Here is a 21,584-nt window from a genome sequence, read left to right as displayed (position 1 = left end):
TGTGGGTGGTAGGGGTAGGGTGGTGGATATGGACCAAAACGGCGTCTCGATTAATTGCCTCTTACGCCATAGTTTACCGTTCCGAGCTGACTCCTTAGAGAGTCCATCCTAAGGAACATGAGAATGGGGGAGATTACAAGAGACCATAAGGTCTACAGTAGGCAGTTCCACGTCCCTTACCCTCTGTCATCCCTATCCATGAAGTTGTATAATCTTTTCTATAATCAATCAATTGCTTCAACGCTTACTACAGGGTTACTAAATCTATTAAGGAGACCTTGTTTGGTTAGCTCACGATAGAATTCCCTTGGAACGGGTCGAATTAGCCGTACTTGTATTCGGACGATCATAACGAGTGAAAGTCACCTTGTATTGAACCATTGCTCGGTTTCTACTACCTAACCAGAAAACAGTGGACACTGGTAAACAGGCTGAGATCAGGCCTTGGGAGAACAGTGGCCAACCCGCATGGATGGGAGTTATCGTGAATCCCCTACACGCCCAGAAGGACATTCATCCCCACAGGACACGGACTGCCTCGTGTTGAACCGCCAGGTCACAGTGATACCAAAGGGAGGTACAGTACATGAAGCTAGCGAGACGTCCATCAACTGGACTATGACTACGAATCTGGAGGTGTGAGACATACCATAGCCAACTACTACCATATACTGTTGAGGGTAAAGCCACAGCCCGTGCGTTTAAGAGATAAATCTCACTACCCATATATAATATACTGTGTCGAAATTATCTGAATTTGATGTTTCACGTTTTCGACAGTAAAATAGAGTATTATGTTTTTAATCGAGCTTTCCACTTTTAGTGCTAACACCCACTAAATATGATATATGGGCAGGAATAAAAACGGAATGTATTAAATTTTACTGCTGGATATGATGGTTGATTACTCTACTGGGTCAGTTACGAGTGCAGGCCCCATTTACACCCTCTGTCAACTTGGAATCCTTTAGGTTAGTCTTCCAGCGTCAAATGAACGACAAGTCGAAACCTGATATTTGCCCTGATGGGCTCAAAGGTTGAACCATTCACTGAACAAAACCGCTCGGCAATACCCACAAGAAAACAACGTTTGTAGCAAATTTGTCACCTTGGCCCTTAAAGAGTTAACTGAATGCAATCAAATTCTCTAATCACTACAATAATTTACGACAGTCTGCCCCATCAACCCTGTCAGTAATAGACATCACATTATGACAATATCTTCGTCATAACTACGCCTGATTGGCTGCGGCACTGTGCGTTCGATTTCAACAGCCAATCAAGCGTAGTTATGACGTTGCAGTGACATCAGGTTTGTTACTGATAGAGTCGCTGGGACGACCCATGCTCCAAGGGATCTCAGTCTCGTCCGATCGCGGCAGTTTTGCAGTGAAGTCCCGCTTCTTTAGGAAACTCGTTCTTTTATTATTAGAAATAATTTCTGCTGAAATTAAAAATGTGTGAATGTCTATTTGTCCTCTTCGCACTTCTTGCACTTCTTTCCCACCTTTTTCATTTTCTTCCCCTTTTCCATATCTACTCCTTTTCCTCCTACTTTCCTTTCTCTGCTTTTCCCGTCCTTCTCTCCTCCCCTCCTGCATCCTCCTCCTCTCCCTTTCCTCGTCCCCATCATTTTTTTCTTTTCTTCATTTTTTCTCCATATCCCCCCTTTGTCCTTTTCCTCCTTCCTATTCCTGATCCTCCTCCTCCTCCCCTTCCTCATCTTCCACCTCCTCCCCTTCTTCCTCTTCCTTTTCGTCCTCATCTCCCCCTTTTTCCCCAACCGCTCATTTTCCCCTCATTCTCTTCTTCCTCTTTTTGCCTTCGTCCCCTCTCTTTCCCTCCACCACCTCCGTCTCCTCCTTAACCCTCATCCTACTCCTCTTCCCCACCCCCTCTCCCTCTTCCCCCTTTCACCACTCCTTCTGATCCTCTCCTCCTCCTCCCTCTCTTTTTTCCTCACCCCCAGTTCACCCTTACCCTCCTTACTTCCTCATCCCCAATCTTCCCCTGTAATTGAAGTTTCTCCTTTATGAATTGGTTGCAAATAAATATTTTTAGATCTTAAAGCATTACCCTTTCTTGTAATGATTTTTTTTATTGTGAATCTTATCAGAGATTCTAAAAGGTCTTGCAGCTTTCCTTGTATCTAACATTTCCAATAGTGTGTATATTTCTTTCATTGCCATTTATACAGGGTGCTGCATAAGTAACGCCCTTTGTTTGAGTGAAACAATTAAAACCTTTTTAACTATCCTTTATTTTTCTTAACATGAATATATTCCACAGGTTAATAAGTTAATATATATTAACAAAATTAATAGAATGCTTATTGGGTTCAATAATGGTCAATAAAAATAAAATCAAACCAACTTAAGGAAAAAAATGAGTTACAAGCGCTGTGGACCTTTAAAAATTAGTCATTTATTTGAGATGTTCAAAATGTTCCCCTTCATGTTCCATACAATTTTGAACTCTACCAGCAACACTTTTACAATTTCTTTTTTGACACACTAAGTCTTGCAGTTTCAGCACCATTTTTATTGTTTTGATAATACAATTGAATAGCTTTTACTCTGTTCCTTTGTTAACCTCATGGTTGTATAAAATCTGAAAAAATAGAGATTTAGCAATTAATTAAAGGAAATAATAAAGAAAATATACATTATAAGATTAAAGAATAAAAAGGTGGTTACTTATGCCACACCCTATATATATATATTGTAACCTAACAGCATTCCTATTCCCCATGAAAACTGATAGGAATTATTGTTCATTATTTTGGTTAGTTGATGGAATTTCATAGACTTTCACATTTGCCATTTATTCCTTCCCAATTTCAGTTTATCATTGGCAAAATCATTTAACATGGTACACATTTATAGAATTTTTTTAGATTCTTTTTTTTTTTTACTAATACATACATATACCAAAGGCTTTTTCCCCCCTACACGGGGTACCCAAAAAGAAAAAGGCATAGAAATCGCTCCCACCCATTTCATTTCCCATATATTCCATTCCCCTCCACCCTCCTCCCTCTCTCCTATCTTGGCACCTCCTGGATGACAGGTCATTCCTGCATCCTGTCCACTGCCCTGAATCAGAGGCAGTGTCGCAAGACACAGCATATCCACAGCAAGGCCGCTTCATAAATTCGGCGACCCTCCACTCTGTCCCCTCATGCAGGAAAGGAGAAGACTGGGAGAAATCCCTTCGGGCTGCGTCAAATTTTTTCTTATGCATACTTCCTCACCCCCCGCCCATCCCCCACCCACTCCCCCTCATCCCCCACCCATCCCTCCTACCATACCCAAATATTAGTACCGGTAATTTTTTGGTCCATTTTTTAAGGCTAAATTTATGAGGTTGATTTTTATGAGGCTACTACTTTTTCAGGGACAAATTGAATCCAATTTGGGTCAAAACTTTGATTTGCAAAAGCCTAATTCACATAAATCATTACAAAACCAAAATACTAAGTTTAATGGTGATTTGTGTATGATTATATGCATCAAAACACACATCCTGTTAAAAACTTGCTGAACAAATACCACGGCTGATTTGCTCTTGTAAATATTTAGCCTTGCTCTTTCACAGCCTTAGCATATAGTGTATAAGTACCAATATTTGGCAAAATCTACTTTTCTGGAAGGCAATATGGAAAAAGAAAATAAGGCAAGGACAATATGTTAAGCTTAGAGAAGACGTGTTGCAAAGGCAAAATCTCATAACCGGTGGCGATACATTCCAGGTTTGTAACTAAAAATTCTTGCTTTTTCTGCCAGAAAGTGTATGTCAAGTTGTACATGTAATGATATGCTATACTAGGCTGGATATATGTTAATGCAGACATAAAAATCTAAGGTCAACCTTTATTGGAGGTATGTGAAAATTTCAGAATTTTCTGGCCACAAATTAGGGGTCAACTTGATAGATAAAATATTACTTGGGTATATATGGTGTATTTAAAGTTTAAAATCTGTATGCCACACTTGTGTATTCTTTAGGTTCTTCAGTCCTGCGAACTTTGCATTCCTAAAATTGTATCAGGAGATGATTAGGGGAAGTGGTGTGTGTGCCAGTTGTTGAACACCATTTGTGTCTGGTTCAGAGGAGAGTGACTATTTAGGAAGATATGTGAGAGGATGAAAATGTGGATAAAAGAAAGGTGATGAAATGTACTGTGGGTGAGAGTGGCAGTAAGTCGGGTAAGTCATGAAGAGGATTTAAGGGAGGGTGAAGGAAATTTGGACATGTGAGGTAGTGTTTGAGAAGTATGGTGGGGTTAATAGGATGTATAGTGATAAGTAGGGTGAGGAGAGAAGGAGTGGAAAGGGAGACAGTAGATATTGCTGATAAATGAATACTAGGATGGTTTGAGGACATGGAACGAATGAGTGAGGAGAGACTAGCAAATAGTTTGGAAGCTCGAGGTGGATGGACTGAATTCAAGGGGAAGATGTATAAGATGTATGGATAGGGTGAAGGGGGTCTCGAGTAAGTGGGGAACATCTGTTGAGCAGGGAAGGGAGAGAGCAAGAGGTAGATGTGAGTGACGAATGGTTATGAATGAACAATAAATTGACATGGCCCAAATGGATTTCTTAGTCTTTATTTTTGCACAAGGGGATGAGGAGGGAGGGTTGCCAAGTAAATGAAACAGTGGGACCCTGCTATTGACATGCTGTGTCCTGCTGCATTGCCTTTGATCAGGGCAGTGGATAGGAGAAAGGGATGACCTTTCATTTATAAAGAGTTAAGATAAAGGGGAAGGGATGGGTGATGTCTGGGAGTGGGATGTATACGTGCCCTGGCTGGCTACCTTCCTTACAAGGGAAACCATTTGGAATTTGAAAATTGTATCCGCTTTTTTCCCATTTCTGTTGTTGAAAAGATGTGTGACAAATTTATGTATTCAGATGAATTTATTATTACCTTACCTTACTGGGGTGCTGTATCGACTTGGACGTTGGCCACCATGGAGGTCCATTCCTGTCTGCACATGGCTCTTTTCTTAACAAGATGGCATTTGTTATTTCGGATCTCATGCAGATTTGTCACCCCAGTCTTTGACAGGGTGACAATTCTTCACGTGGTCCATCCTAGGTTTACGATTCTTCAGTTGTACAAGTTGATAACAGTAAGCATAACCCTTGTTCAACCTAACTTATCCTAACCTAACATAATCTGTATTCTACTGTTGATATTCGGCATACTGGGGGGACAATTCTTCAGGTGGTATCTCATGGGGTGACAATTCTTCATGTGGTCGTTTTGGGGTGACAATTCTTTGTGTGAACCGTTATTTCTTCTCCTACAGATGTCCTTAATCCGTCTACATATTTTATGTGTGGTCTTCCTCTTGCCCTCTTTCCTTCTATTTTTCCTGTTAGGGACATATGTTCTAATTGTTTTCTCATGACGTGTCCTACAAAGTATTTCTTCATTTGTTTTAAATTGTCCATGAAATTTTCAGCATTCTTCTCCAAATCCACATTTCTACTGCTTTTATCCTGTCCTGCATTTGTTCACTAATTGTCCAAGTTTCACATCCATAACATTTTACAAATCTTTTTCTTGTTCTCGTGATTTTATTGTTACTGTTTAGATTATTTTTTGATATGGCTATCTTTCTTTATCTTTGTTGCTTTTATTATATATATAAACACAATTTTTTCCTACAATGTACAAAAAAGTAGTTATGATCAGGGGGTTGTCTTTTTCAATTTTTTTATATTGGTTTATTTCAGAAAGGTGCTTCAAATATGCCAGCTCATTAAATTTAAATTTTCTTGCAGCTGCCGATGAAGTTAATGCAGATGGCCTGTACTTCAATACTCGGGACACCATTGTTAACCCAGGAGAGCCTATTAACCTTAACTGTGGAGTTGAACATAAAGATGACCTGAAGTTTTGTGCATGGGCCAAACCAAATGGGGGTGATGTGAAGGTATGTACACTATTACCTGTTGCTGGACAGATTTAGTAATTGGTTATGTTCATGTAATCTTTGGACTGAATAACTTTTGTTTACATAGGTTGATGAATTGCCAAAAGATGGAATCGAAGAGCCAACTTCCTTGGATAGAAATCAGTGTGGCATCATAGTCACTTCAGCCACCACTGAAGACCATGGCAAGTGGCAGTGTACAGTTGTTTCTGGCAAGACTCACAAAGCTTCGAAAAAAGTCATTGTTACAAGTAAGTAATATTTATTGGGTAAATATTGTTATGCAGTTGGTACAAGTGAAAAAAAAGAATAATAATGTTTAAGTAGTACTTTCATGAACGTTGTCTTGCTATTTTCAGTTACTCCAACAAACCCATACATGGATATTGATGACCCCTTGGTGGTTTTAACTGAAGATAAGAAGCCAATTATGTGTACCGTTGCTGCTGCCCGTCCTGCAGCCCAAGTCACTTGGATGCTAGGTGACCGTAACATAACTGTTGATGCACGCAGTGAACAGACTCTCACAGATGGACAGGTAAGGGATTGTTGGATGATTATTGTATGTTCACTGGGGAAAGATGCAATTACAATTATTTTCAGGGTAGTTTTGTCTTGCTTACAAGTGACAATCCTGCGAAATTGATGTGGGACAAGTCTCCCCATCATTCATCCATCAGAATCTCTCCTTTATCTGGAGGTGCAAGCCCAAAATCAGACTCTATCTCTATCACCTTAACTATTTTCTGTATCCACACGAGAGGTGACAGTCCATCACTGCCCCCTTCCCTTACTACTGCAAAATAATATAGTCGGGTAATATGTTTCTTTCCAGAAAAATCTGAGTGCCCATGTGTGTATGGGTATCCAGTCAATAAAACTTACATTTTTGTCATTTCTCTCTACAGGATACATACAAGACAACATCAACGTTGGTGCGTCATTTTCAGCCAATGGAAAATGGCAAAGATTTGGTGTGCAAGGTTAAGCATTATACCCTTGATACGCCCAAGATGGTCAAAGTCAAAACTGATGTGCAATGTAAGCGAGAGATGTTTATTAATTTTGAAAACCACATTTTCATGTGAAAACTTGTCTATCTTTAGTTGGTGTATGATTTTCTCATAGTAGTGCTAATGCCTTCTTATTTCATGACAGTTGCACCAGTGCATAAACCACCTCAGACATATTACCAGATTCGACCAGGTGCAGACTATGAAGTAGTTTATAACTTTTCCTCCAACCCGACTCCCCGTTCCATTGTGTGGAGTTATGGTGACACTTTTGAGAACATGGTTGCTTCTATCTCTGTTCCTGGGGAAGATGAGAGGTATACCACAAATATTCAGGTGAGTTTTTTATTTTTATTTTACATAGTCATTGCAAACAAGACAGTCTACAAAAAAAAAAAAAAATTAATGAATAAATAAAAATAGATAAATAGAATAACAGAATGCTCCAAATCCTCTCCGATAGAATATTACATACAGTAAACCCCCCCCATAGACTATAAAAATTGTAGGCACACAGTTCTTTGCAAGAGCTCTATTTTGCTCGTCTATCCCATTACATAGCTTATGCTCCAAGTGACTGCAACAGAAACTACACCAGCTGCATACAGTTCATATCTACAACTACCTACCCTGAGCTCCACACTCCACATATATATAGAAATAAAAGTACTCTGATCACAAAACTTAAAGAACATGCATACACATACCAAAGGCTTTTTTTTTCCATTATAAAGGAGGTAGCCAAAAAATAGTCATAAACCACTCCCACCTATTCCATCTCTTGTCATAATCCACTCCCCTCCCCTCCACTACCAAAATACATCAACCCTACTGAGAAATCCCACACATCATGAACCATATCAGGACATTTTGTGTTGAGGTCACCAGCCAGCTTTAAACAATAGCAACAGAGAATAGGCCTAGCCACAGATGCAGATTATCTCATCACCACAGAGATGCCAAACACATCATCCATTACCTTGCTCTTGCCCCACCCCCCACCCCCACCCCAAACATTTCATGTACAAGCAACTTGTGGGTCAACTTGGATGCTATGGGCATCTACCTTGGACCTGGGGGTCTCCTGCAAGAGCTATGGAGAAATTGATTGATAATTCATCTTACTGTAAGAGTAATAGTAGGGTCATGTATGGCAATATTGATATTACCATAACTATTGTACTACAGATACGAGTAACATGCTGTTGCTAGCAAATTAATAGTAGAGGAGCAATAGTACAAGTGATTGTAATCTATATACCAAGGGCTTCTTCACCCTTATAAAGGAGGTAGCTAAGTCAAGGCACATACCCACTACCACCCAACCACTCCCATCTGTCATCCTTATTTCCCTCTTATCTTAGCTACCCTTGGATGAAGGGTCATCTGTCTCCTGTCCACTGCCCAAGTCAGAAGTAATGTAGCAAGACATGGCACATCAACAGAAGGGCAGACTGTAATAGTGATACTATTGTTCTACTCTTATTATTGATGCCATTGCTGTTGGTTTCATTATTGCTGAATACTATTGTGCTAACAATAGTAGAATTTTATATTAGTATGTCCAGTAGTAAATAACAGTGAGCAGTAAGATGTTACTATTTCACCAGTAGAATACTAATTAGAAATTACTATTGTGCTACTAATAGTGAAATGTATAAAACTTACATTTTTATTGTAATGGTAATGGGAAATTACTATTCCACTATTGCAAGAATAAAATAGTAATTTTTTGCACCACCTTTGTACTTGTAAAATAGGACATTGTTTTACTTTGTAGTAGATGTATATTGGGAATGGAAAATGGGAACAATTTTCTATCATTCTCTTCGTATTTTCAATTTATATTGTATAGGAATATGAAATTACCATAATCATTCTTCTAGTAGAAGGGTAAGCTACCACGATTATGGACTGCATTGTACACAATCATGCATGCCAACAACACATTTTATGCTATAAAGGATTTGTGGGAAAACCTAATTCCAGCTGTGGCATTCCCCAGGGACTGTTCAGCCATACACTCAAGGGAACAATGACTACTAAGGATTAGAAAAACATTTTATTTAATTTATCTTCTATAGGAGGCTCACTGGCCAGCTGGGTTAAGGCATCGATACTTGCGACGAAGGTCAAGGGGATGGTGGTTCAAACCCTGCCACCGGTGAATTCGAACCAAGGGTATGGTTCATTAAATTCCATGCTACAAAGTCCTCTGCAAGGTGCACTGTCCTAGCCTCCTGATACAGAGGGAGTTTGACATTAAACCAAATCATGTATAGCGTTTTTACATCAATTTTCAGGAAGCATTTAATGGTTCAACATGTAAAAGGTCAAGTATGTTATAAAAATATATCATTTCAGGAGTATGGAAATGGACAGTATGCTGCAACACTGTACATCAGGGAATTTATGGAATCTGATGCCAACCTGCACTACAGACTGACTGTGGGGAATGATTTGGGAGAAACTGAATACAGAGTAATTCTATCTATGGATGAGAAGCCAGCAGGTACGTGAATATTAATTTTTTGGAATCTCCAGAACAGGCTGGCGTTTGAACGCATTGACGAAAGGCAGGAATATCTTTTGACTTGACCAGTGGGTGATGTTTTATGTGCAGCAACAGTCCAGTCCAGTCTCGTGTGTGCAGCAGTCGTCATTACTTTGTTTGCACGACTTGTCCAATCCCAGCCTAACCTGTGTTGGCAGTCGTGGAATGTTTACCCATAAGGCATCACCTTATCCCAGCCACCCAAATATAACTTGTCATTGTGCCCTACTTAAGAGTCTGATATAATTTGTGTGATTGCATCAACTTGTTTGATATTACTTTGTTCCTGGTGACTTTGGTGTCTAATTTGCATCTTGCTAACCTCAGTGCTGCATGTGTTAGGAGTTATTAATCAATAAGTGTTTGTTTATTTTGCAAGTGCTGGCCATCATCCCATGGTTGTGGCTCCTTGATTTATTATAATTTGTCACTGTGATATTTTCATCTATATCCTTACTACTTTGATTTCATTTTTCTAAAGCTTTATTCTTTATTTCTATATAAGCATTCTTGCACACAAGGACATGTTAAGGATGCAAGCTGGTAGTGTTGAGGGATTTGGGTCATAATTCCAAACTGCCCAAGAGCTTCTTTGCAAAGTGACCTGGACACTTGAAGCAGGAGCCACACTTTTCGGCTTTGATCCACATTTCCTTGTGCTGTTCATCACACTTAATCCCTTATTCACAATCACATGCACTCAAAACTGGAACAGCAGTTTCACTCACCTGCATACTGCAACATTATTAACGTTAGTGGGCACACAGTAGTGGCCACTTTACTTACATCACAATTGTAATTCCATTTCTGGATTCTACCTAATTTCTGGCTGGCTAAGGTATCATATTGTTAGACTGCAGGCATAATTAATATTATCTAATTCTCTAAATTAGTAAAAACAAAAAATTAAAGTCATTTCCATAAAGTTTTAAAAATTTAAGTAGATTATTTTCAATGTGTTTTAAATAATCCTTGGAGCTCAAAATGTTGAATAGAGGAACTTTAAGATTTGACAACCTAATGAAAGAAACTAAATTTTTGAAGACCTGATGTTGATTGTGCTGCACTCATGATGGTAGTTAATATAGGAGGTACTGTGTGGTAAAAGAAATACACCACGTGCACCGTTTCTGTGTATTCTCGGTTTCAATTTTACAACAACAATAGAAATTATATAAACAACCGCTAGAGGGCAGTTGTGTCAACAAAAGAGAAATGCCATGCGCAGTACAATACATAATAAACAAAATAATATTTGTATTCAAACCTCATTTTATGGATTCCAATTGTACAAAAATATAGTCATATGAATTCTCATATTACCCAAGTTTACAGAATATTATACAAAAATATATAGAAAAATTATATCCTTAAGTTTAAATCTCAACACTCCCCCTTAAACTTAAGTTATATATCTCCTCTGATTAGCCTAAACTTTGTCAACTTCCGTTTAGAGACAGGTTTAGTAAATATATCAGCAATGTTTTCCTCAGAGGGAATATATACCAAATCTATTGTGCCATCTTCAACCTGTGACCTTATGAAGTGATACCACCAGAGAACAAAACACATTTATATCAATGTGTTTTGTTCTCTGGTGGTGAACTGGATTCTTTGCTAATGCTATTGAACCCTTATTATCTGCATGTAAAATTACTGTACCACTATCATAATTTGTCATATCATAAAACAATTGCTTTAAAAATTTTGCTTCTTGTACAGCACAAGTCATTGCCATATATTCAGCTTCACAGGTTGAAAGTGCCACTACATTCTGTCTTTTACTCTTCCAAGAGATTAGTGGGCCATGTCCACAAAGCTGAAAACTATATCCGCTGATACTTTTCCTATCTTCTGACATTCCCCAATCTGAATCACAATAACCAAATAAATTCAATGGTGTATCAGACTTCTTAAATGTAAGACAGTAATCCACTGTACTTTTAATATACTTTAACACATGCTTTGCCATATTGAGATGAGCTTTTGTGGGCTTGGCCATTGATTGAGATAGTTTTGTCACAACATAACTTAAATCAGGTCTAGTAGCTATCATGACATAGATAAGGCTTCCAACTATCTCTCTATAAAGTCTTGCATCAGTTAACTCAGTAGAATCACTTGAGACAAATTTACTTACACTTAAATCACATGGAGTAGACTTAGGGTTACTCTCATTCATCTGAAATCTCTCAAGAATTTTATTACAGTATTTTCTTTGACTCATTCTTACTGTACCATCTGCATCAAAAGAGAATTCAATTCCTAAAAACCATGATAACTCATTCATATCCTTCATTTCAAACTTAGTATTGAGTGATTTCTTAATGGCATGGAGTAAATCACCATTGCTAGCTGCAATAATTAAATCATCAACCCAAATTAGAATCATTGTAACATTGTCTCTTTGAGTATAGACAGGGATCAGCCTTAGACTGAATAAAATTTAGTTCAATGAGAAATTTATGAAGCATATTGTTCCAGTTTCTTCCACTTTGTTTTAGCCCATACAAAGATTTCTTTAACTTACAAACTAAATTTTCACCATTTTCATTTACTTTTACAAAACCTTTTGGCTGTTACATGTATATCTCAGTCTAAATCTGCATTAAGATATGCTGTTTTTACATCCATTTGGTGTACTTTCATTTCATTCTGCACTGCTAAAAGTATTAACATCCTAATTGAGGTATGACGCGCAGTCGGGGAAAAAGTTTCACTATAATCAATGTCTTTCACTTGTGAGTATCCTTTTGCCACATATCTTGCCTTAAACTGTTCTGAACCATCTGGCCCTAATTTCTTGGCATAAACCCATCTACCTCCAACAACTTTGCGATCTTTAGGAGGCAATGTCAGTTCATAAGTGTTATTATCTTCAAGTGCTGATATTTCTTCCTTCATTGCTTCTTGCCACCGGTGAGATTCTTGAGATAGTAGAGCATCTTCGTATGTCTGCGGAACATCAGCGACTGTGTAGCAGTAGTCAACTGAGCATTTTGCAATTTCTGATACATCTTCCTCTTCTGTCACATAGTCTTCCAGATATCTGGGTTTGCTTCGCAGTCGTTGAGGGTACCTTGCTTGCTTGGGCTCTTCTGGTTGCTCTGCTTCTTCTGATTGCTTGGTTTCTTCTTCTTCAGGTAGCTTTAACATTGAAGGTATGTCATCTCCTACAACTTGAGGTATCTCCTGCTTCTCGTTTTCAAACGTCTCGCTGAATTTTACACACCTTACTCTTCTTACATCATTTTGCTCAGGAAAATATATAAGGTATGCTGGACTCTGTGTATCGTAGCCAACAAATACTCCTCTCTCAGAGCGTGCATCCAACTTCTTTTTATTCTGCATATATGCATAACATATCGTCCCAAATATGTGCATGTTCTTCAGATTTGGTTTGTGTCCAGTCATCATCTCAAAAGGTGTCTTTCCAGTTCTTGGGTTGTAGCATCTATTTCGTATGTATGCTGCTGCCTTAACTGCATAGGTCCACATCATCTTTGGTAACTTGCCATCTAACAAGAGACATCTTGCCATCTCGTATAAAGTTCGCCAAGAGCGTTCGACGGTTCCATTCTGGTGGGGCGAGTAGGGTGCTGAAAATTCCTGTTTGATGTGATTTTTAACCATTAAATTCCTAAAGTCAGATGAAGTAAACTCTGTTCCATTATCAGTCCTGATCCGCTTAACTGTACCATATGGGGCAATATCTGCTAAATATCTTTCTGTGGCTGACAGGGTATCACTCTTCTTCTTCAATAGATACACACTAATTGCACCAGAATAGTCATCTACAAAAGATATCGAATACCTAAAATCGTCTCTTGCAGGGGGATCAATAGGTCCAGCTAAATCACAGTGTACAAGATCAAGCTTTTTCTTTGCTTTTTCATCTGCCACTCTATTTCTGTATTGTGTCATCTTACCAAGTGTACATATTTCACAATTGAATTTTTCTTTCTTAGAGATTTTCATACCATCCACAGTATCTTGTAACTTTAACACATCTTTGACATTACAATGTCCTAAAATCTTGTGCCACTCTTCGAGGCTATGGTTACCATCCTTCAAGCACACATTATTCAAGAAATACAGCTTCTGATTAGCAATTATTCTAAATTTTGTACCATTAGGAGCAATTAATTCGGCATGATCTGGAGTGAATATGACACTGGCACCTTTATCAGTAGCTGCTTTCACTGAAAATATGTCTTGCTTGTAGGTAGGTATGTAAAGTGCACTCCCTAATTCTACATTCTGAGCAGTACCATCAACATCATACAGTTTCACAATAGCTGTACCCTTTCCTGATACAATACCGGATGTTCTGCTGCCATCGGCAAGTTCTACACTATGTTTAGTAGGTTCAAAAGTCTCATCAAATTTAAGAAATTTAGACTTATCAGTTATTATGTGAGTTGTAGCACCACAATCTACTAACAAATTATCATTTACTTCACTACCTGGCTTAAATACACTGACTTTAAATGCAAAATTATGAGTATCATTTTCACTTCATTTCTTGTGTCATTCACCACTTTTACAGAATTTTTCTTTCTACAAAACTTTGAATCATGAGTGGAAGACTTACATATTTCACACCATCTCTTATATTTAGAACCTCTACCATTACCATTATTCACATTATTATCTCTTTTCTGGAAATTCTGGTTCTGGAAACACTGTATTGTTTTGTGACCTATTTTACCACATTTAAAACACTTTGGTCTAATGAACTCTCTGGACTTAGCACTCATAACATTAGTACTGGAATCATTCGATGAATTTTGTGACTTTGAATGTTTTTCATTTTCTTCAAAGCTTCTTAGTTTTACCTTAAAATCTACAAAAGTCCAATCCTTTTCACTTTGGGTTACCACAGTAGAGAATGTCCTAAAGCTTGGTGGTAGACCTTTTAAGGTCATTGCAACAAGTAAACTATCACTTATTGTCTCCCCAGCATTCTTAAGGGATGTAGCAGCCTTTTCAACACGAATTATATAGTCTGTAACAGTTTCCTCCTCTGACATGCTGAGTGAAGTGAGCTCTGTGTACAACGAGATAATCCTAGGTTTAGTTGAGCCTAGGTAATGCTCATGAAGAATTTCCAAAGCTTTCTTACCATTATCTTTGGCGTCTCTTATAACTAGGGACAAGCTGGTGTCATCAAGGACTTGAACTAACTCCGCGAATATTCTAGCATTCTTTTCTTCGTCCAACGTGCTGTCTGTGAGGACGGTGTGGAGTTTGTTTATTCTTAAGTATCCCTTGAATTTTACTTCCCACAGCTCGTACTTCTCCTCGTTACCATCGAATATTGGGCGTGAACTGGGCCCATAACCTGTTGATTGTGCTGCACTCATGATGGTAGTTAATATAGGAGGTACTGTGGGGTAAAAGAAATACACCACGTGCACCGTTTCTGTGTATTCTCGGTTTCAATTTTACAACAACAATAGAAATTATATAAACAACCGCTAGAGGGCAGTTGTGTCAACAAAAGAGAAATGCCATGCGCAGTACAATACATAATAAACAAAATAATATTTGTATTCAAACCTCATTTTATGGATTCCAATTGTACAAAAATATAGTAATATGAATTCTCATATTACCCAAGTTTACAGAATATTATACAAAAATATATAGAAAAATTATATCCTTAAGTTTAAATCTCAACACCTGAAATTGGAAAAATGTGTTGGAGCTCCAAACATCAGCCATACCCATCTCTCTCTCCCTGTCACTTGCCTGGTCCAACCCAGTAGTCGTATATTAGAAGCCACCTGGGTGACGCGCCGTTCACTGTGTGTCTTGTCTCTCCCCTAGATGGTGACTCAGAAACTTCCGCCCCTGACATTAAGGGTTCAACAGACCCATATGAGTCTGAAGGTAGTGTTAACGATCAGGTGGACTCAAGTCAGGAAGCTAACTATTCCTCGCCAAAGCCAGTACCACTCCAAATCTGTCTCTAGCTCTCTCTACTGGATGTAATACTGTTGCAAGAAATTTAATCATCTGTCCTTACTAACCAAAACTAACATCCAAACCCCATTTTCTCATGTCTTATTCCATTCATTGGTATCTCACTGGTATCTCTGGTTGCAGAACTCGGCCTGTGGGTTTAGATGCTCCATTCTTTGTTTTAATACATAATCCTCTCCTAAACTGACTACTTTGGCAATCTTAGAGGAGGAGGTGCGATCAACGAACCCCCTGGCCAGCTTGAATATATTTCTCTTCCCAGGGATGTTAAGTCAGGAATGCCTGCAGTCAACTGTCTTCCAGTATTAATCTGCATGTTAACCCTGTTCCAGTTTAGTTTTGCTGCATGCTGCACAAACTATTTATGTATTCATGCCTGTCTAGATTTTTCAGTTTGAAAGTTTGGTATACATACACAACAAAAACGCAAACACATTATAATTAGTTCAAGCTTCAATGAAGTATGATAATTGGCCTTGGGATGGGTGCATGTTTTCACTGTCAACCTCCCCCCCCCCCTTTTACAAGGAAAAAATTCTTTGAAGAACGAGACAGGACCTTATGAGCATAGCTCCTTTCCTGTGTCTTAGGTACACAAAACAATTTCAAATATGTATTTCATTGTCAGTAATAGGTGGTTCTAACCTTACTGAAGAATTAAGATAGTCAGTGCTCAGTATTGTGATAGATTTGTACAAATGTTCAAAATGGATGGGTGAAGGAAGGGGAAAGGGTTTCTTGATGTATGTATGTACATATGTTCAAACACAAACACATCAACATACCATATACCTAGTAATAATGCTTTTAATCCCAGCATTGCTTCTGTGTTACCTGCCAAGTTAGCTCTGACTTACTGGTCATGTTGATTAATTGTATGACGTATAACTTGAAATTTGGTTCTTAATTACTCTTCGAATAAAAGTTGTTTTAGTGTGAATGAGATTCCAGCCCCTGGGTATCTTTGAAGGTTTCCTTGAGTTTATTTTCTTGGACAATGGAATATAATTCTAGAAAAGGTTTTATTTGTACTTATGAAAGTATTGTCATGTTTCCCGAAATTTCTTTAGATCCCCTGGATGATGGAGCTGTTGCAGGAATAGTGATTGTTGTGTTACTGGTTGTAGCAGCACTTGGAGCAGCAGGATACATGCGGTACCACCAGATGTACTGCTTTGGTAAGTGTTCCCTTCCTCCAGCAAGACCCCTGTTTACCAAGTCGGGCAGTTGGCGCTTTGTGTTTGGATAGACGCTTGTGGTATTGTTGCTTTTGTGTTGGATTGTTGTACTTCGCAGCTTGATGCCTTCACCTTAGAATAGCTTTGTATTTATTTGAAGAAATACACTTGTTACTTTTTTATTTGTTAGTTTTACTTGTTTATTCATACAATCATTCATTCATTCATAGTTCTTGGCATGCCTCCTGTGGTTTGGTCCCTTTCATTTCACTTTTTCCTTTGTTCGACTTTGTTATTCTTATTTTGTATGTAAGAATAACCGCAAAAATTCTTTGTGCCAAACTTACACCTCTTGCAAAGATTCTTGACACCTATTTTTTCAAGCATAGCTTCACAATTATAAGGCACTGTTGCCCAAATTTGTCACCTTGAGAGAGAGAAGCCAAACCACTTGCATGCAAACTGTGCATGAACACATTCCTCAGGGCTTTCATCAACATCCTTCTGTGTGCCAACATCACAAACCAAAGTATTTCAGTGACAAGTCCAACGGGTAAATGCCAGTATTGGGATTTATCTGTGGGCTTTCACAGGTGACCTTCATGACCTCCTTGTTTGGGTCTTGTAGAGGTCACAGTATGGCAAGTGTTTTGGCTGGCAATGGCTTTACTTCTCTCTTATTATTATTATTATTATTATTATTATTATTATTATTATTATTATTATTATTATTATTATTATTATTATTATTATTATTATTATTATTATTATTATTAATTATTATTAATTATTATTAATTATTATTAATTATTATTAATTATTATTAATTATTATTATTATTATTATTATTATTATTATTATTATTATTATTATTATTATTATTATTATTATTATTATTATTATTATTATTATTATTATTGTCATTATTGTTATTATTGTTATTATTATTATTATTATTATTATTATTATTATTATTATTATTATTATTATTATTATTATTATTATTATTATTATTATTATTATTATTATTATTATTATTATTATTATTATCATTATTATTATTAATTATTATTATTATTATTATTATTATTAATTATCAATTATTATTATTATTATTATTATTATTATTATTATTATTATTATTATTATTATTATTATTATTATTCAACTTCTCGTGCACCAGTCAAGGCAAGGGGACTAAGGTGCAGGGCATTTGAAATTGCAGTGTCTTTTTGCTTACAAGGAACCAGTCAACGAGTGAGGGGATGTACAGTTAGTGCGGTGTATTTTTACTTGTTTTGAATCCGTTTAGCAGTGTTAAGCATTGTCATGAATTATTTAGTGGAGTGCTGTATCCTCATCTGGTGTTCAAATGTACAGGAATGCCTAAGTTGCTTATTCTTTGTTTTGCTTCAGTGTCTGATATATATGATTTTTTATATTGCTTTTTATCATGGAATAGCTCATTGATTAAAGGCAGAATTAGTAATGAAATGGATCAGTATATTAGCTGACTTGCTTTTTCCATGTATTTGGTAGCCATGGACTTTGTACTATGTTTCTTTTATAATTTTTCCTACCTTGCATAGTCCTGTGTAAATGCAGTCTCTCAGTCTGTTCTGTATTTTTTAGTTGTTTATTTCAGTAGTGCAATCTACCTATTTTCTTTTTCTCCCTCTTTCCCTCCTCCATGACACTGTATTTTACGAAAGGTCATATTTTCTTCCCCTCTACCTTCTTTTCCTTTCTTGCTTGACTTCAGCCTCATTTTGATACGGTCCTTGCCATTCCCCTCCAGGTAATTCTATCAGTCTATCCACCTCAGGTAATTACTTTCCATTAATCTTACTGCAGTGCTCCATTCCATCTTTGCAATTTGCTTCATTGTAGTCTTGCATTCTTGCCAAAAGGCTTTCCCATTTGTAAAGGTGTGAAAGTCAAAGCATACACACCACCATTTACCTATCCAAAACTCATTTGTTGCCCTCCTATCTAAGAACCTTAACTGCTAATTTAAAGTGCTGGTAGTAAGAGTGGGAAGTTAGCTAAATTCTCTTTGCAGTCAGAATAAACTGTTCTAGCTTCAGCATCAGATATAGTTTAGATTATGTGGAAACTGGTGACCTATGTACTGATTTCTCTTGTACCACAACTTGTCAAAGAATTTGCTCTTGGATTCAGATTTTTGGGAGTGCATTTTTGTAAGTTTAAAGGTAAAGCCCCCTTGCCTGCCATACTCTGGTTTGCTGGTTATGGTGGTGGTGGTGGTGGTGTTGGGTGTCGTAACTGATCCCTCAGCCCCATCTTGGATGTTGTACACCAGATGTTTGGTGTCGTGTGCTCCTATGTTCCTCTCCCAAAGTTATGACAAACGCCACCACCTGCAACCGCCAACCTTGCCATACTAACTGTGGGGTCTCCTGTGTGTCCGTAGCTTCCCGGGCAGAGAGCAAGGCGTACATCCAGGACGACATCGAGAAGGCTAGTCACTATGACGGCACCACCAATGTTGTCAGCAGCGAGCACATTAATGGCAAGAGTGAGGTGGTCACCAATGGCAATGGCAACATCGAGCAGACTAAGGTGGAACAGCAGCAGCAAGATGACAGCAGCGACACTAATAAAGACGAAAAGAAGAATACGGATGTGTGAGATGGGGCCAGCGCAAGGGTGCAGTGTTGTGGAACATTTGTGCTTGAAGTGAAGCTGATGCAAGGCTGAAGTGATATAGCAAGTTCAAGTGGTGATATATGGTGGACACTAGGGAATGAGATATCCGTTGGAGGTATTGACTCTGCTCAAATGAAGGGAAGCAGGCCTGTGTCTGGTGTGATGGCAAAACTCTTGGATCAAGCTATTTACAGTGAAGTGTTTTGAACACGGTTCAAGAGTGGATTTACAGGGAACAGTAATCAGTTTTCCTGCACCTCTGATAAAAAAGTGCTATGGCTGGGTTTGGCACAATGCTTTTCTGTATGCTTTACATATCTGGCTACTGCAACCCTTGTGTGGGCTTCATGTCTCCCTCCTTTTGCAAGGTCACAGTTGATGTCATCAATATATGAGGAGAATGTACATAATCTTTGCATTCCAATGCTCCAAGTTTATTCATGGGAAGTCAGTTGATAATACCCATGTTTGAAACTCTATTTTTATTTTACTGCACCTGTTGTTTGGGTGTTCTTAATAAATTTGCTGGGATGGACTGCTGGGTGGGAGATGACTTCTCCATTTCCCCCATTGTTATAATAAACATGACTGGTACACAGGATTCATTCTAGCCAAGAACTCTTATGTTCCTCCTGCCATGTAAACTGTAGGGCTAGACATAGCCTACTTACTACACAAATTCTATATTGTTATGACCAGAATCACAATCCTTTCCTGATTAAGAGTTGATAATCCTGAATTAACCCTGTTTAGGTGTGTGTGCCACTCCCTTCACCTTGCTGCCAGTAAGGCTTCTGAATGCCTTCCTATAATTGTTGATTTTGTAGTTAGAGAAACTCATAATTGGTTTTCTACTAGTCCTAAGAGGACTAATGAGTATCAGGCTATATACAGAGTGTTAGAAAACAGTGTACCTAAGAAGGTGCCAGGACTGGCAGGCACACGCTGGTTGGCAAGTTTGGAAGCAGTTAGTATAATTATCGATCAGTGGGAGGCTCTAAAGCTTCATTTTGACCTGAGTGCTTCCAAAGAACGTTGTTACACAACGAAAACCCTGTCTGATGCATACAGAGATGACCAGAATAAATTGTATTTGTTGTTTGTCAGAAAAACTCTGAAAGAAATAGTTAGTATTAATAAGATTTTCCAGTCACAAACTGCAGATGTCACAAAAGTAACACAGGATCTCATTGCAATGTATCGTAATCTAATGAACATTGTAGTAAATGGAAAGCACTTGTCAAAATGTTCTGATGAAAACCTACCCAAACTTAAATTTCTGGATCATGTTGTGCCATGTGAGGCAATGAACTTTGGATATGAGTTCACCACATATGCATCTGCTTGTTCTTTAACTGTAGCTCAAGTTCACTATATCAAAGAGCGGTATAAAGAGTTTGTGGTTGAACTCATAAAACAAGTTCAGATGCGCTTACCTGATAATGTTGAGATACTTATGATGTTGAAAAATTTCCATCATTCCATTGCCACACCGCAGATTAAAGACCCTGTTGCTCTGATTGGTGCTAGGTATCGGTCTACCTTTGAGGATCTAGATGGTCTTGAAAATGAATGGAGTTCAATGTGTCTTCAGCAGTGGCCTAAAAGTTGCTTGGGTAATGTAGTAAGTTTTTGGACTGAGGTAAATGAAAGGGAAAATTCTGCAGGACAAAAAATGTTCCCAAACATTTCAGGCCTCATACTGGCATTATTGTCCCTTCCATTTTCAAATGCCTCAGCAGAAATAATTTTCTCTCAAATGAACGTTGTTCACTCGAAACTGAGAAATCGTCTAAAGGTTATGTCGGTAGAGGCATTGTTGCAGATAAGGTATGGGTTGGTTCATTATTATCAGTCGTGTGTAAACTTTCAGCCCACTGATGACATGATAAGAAATTTCGGTGCTAAAGGTTCTAAAGAGGAGGAGGAGGAGGAGAATGTCATTAATCTTGATTTAATGCAGTAAGAAACTGAGACTGTAGGTAACTATAAATCTAATTATTGTCATTATGATGGTTGTATTGCAAAGTTTTGGTTGGCCTACTGTAGCTGCAGGCTGTCTACAGAACAGTCACAATGGAAAGACCTAGTTTTTAAGTTTATATAGTTGTTAAACATTAAGTAACTGCCTTTTTTGTAAGGAAAAATGTTTAATTTTCTTCATCAATAATAAATTTATATGAAATAATGCTGTATTAATTTTGTGGGAATTTTTGTGGGATTTTAATTTC

The 21,584-nt window shown here is 37.9% G+C and overlaps 1 protein-coding gene across 1 annotated transcript; it reads left to right on the top strand.

Annotated features, from left to right (window-relative positions):
* The first annotated feature begins 468 nt into the window (after nt 1–468).
* Nucleotides 469–20,080, top strand: LOC143033677 (cell adhesion molecule 2-like). Its single transcript, XM_076199165.1, has 11 exons — nt 469–636; nt 922–1,036; nt 5,799–5,950; nt 6,039–6,201; nt 6,310–6,488; nt 6,859–6,991; nt 7,109–7,299; nt 9,328–9,475; nt 15,350–15,412; nt 16,576–16,683; nt 19,118–20,080. Exons 1-11 carry the CDS (start codon nt 469–471, stop codon nt 19,333–19,335), a joined length of 1,638 nt encoding a protein of 545 aa, XP_076055280.1. The 3' UTR covers nt 19,336–20,080.
* The last annotated feature ends 1,504 nt before the right edge of the window (nt 20,081–21,584 follow it).

The sequence above is a fragment of the Oratosquilla oratoria genome, chromosome 16, assembly GCF_046742065.1.
Source record: "Oratosquilla oratoria isolate Oo_2021 chromosome 16, ASM4674206v1, whole genome shotgun sequence".
Taxonomy (NCBI): Eukaryota; Metazoa; Arthropoda; class Malacostraca; order Stomatopoda; family Squillidae; genus Oratosquilla; species Oratosquilla oratoria.
The sequence above is the reverse complement of the archived record's forward strand: the minus strand, read 5'-3'. Positions and strand labels throughout refer to the sequence as shown.

Excerpts from the sequence above, each read along its gene's own strand:
- LOC143033677 (XM_076199165.1), top strand. The coding sequence starts at position 469 with ATGGATGGGAGTTATCGTGAATCCCCTACACGCCCAGAAGGACATTCA. Across the intron at positions 9,476-15,349 it reads TATGGATGAGAAGCCAGCAG|ATGGTGACTCAGAAACTTCC; the intron begins GTACGTGAATAT and ends TCTCTCCCCTAG. Across the intron at positions 16,684-19,117 it reads CCACCAGATGTACTGCTTTG|CTTCCCGGGCAGAGAGCAAG; the intron begins GTAAGTGTTCCC and ends GTGTGTCCGTAG.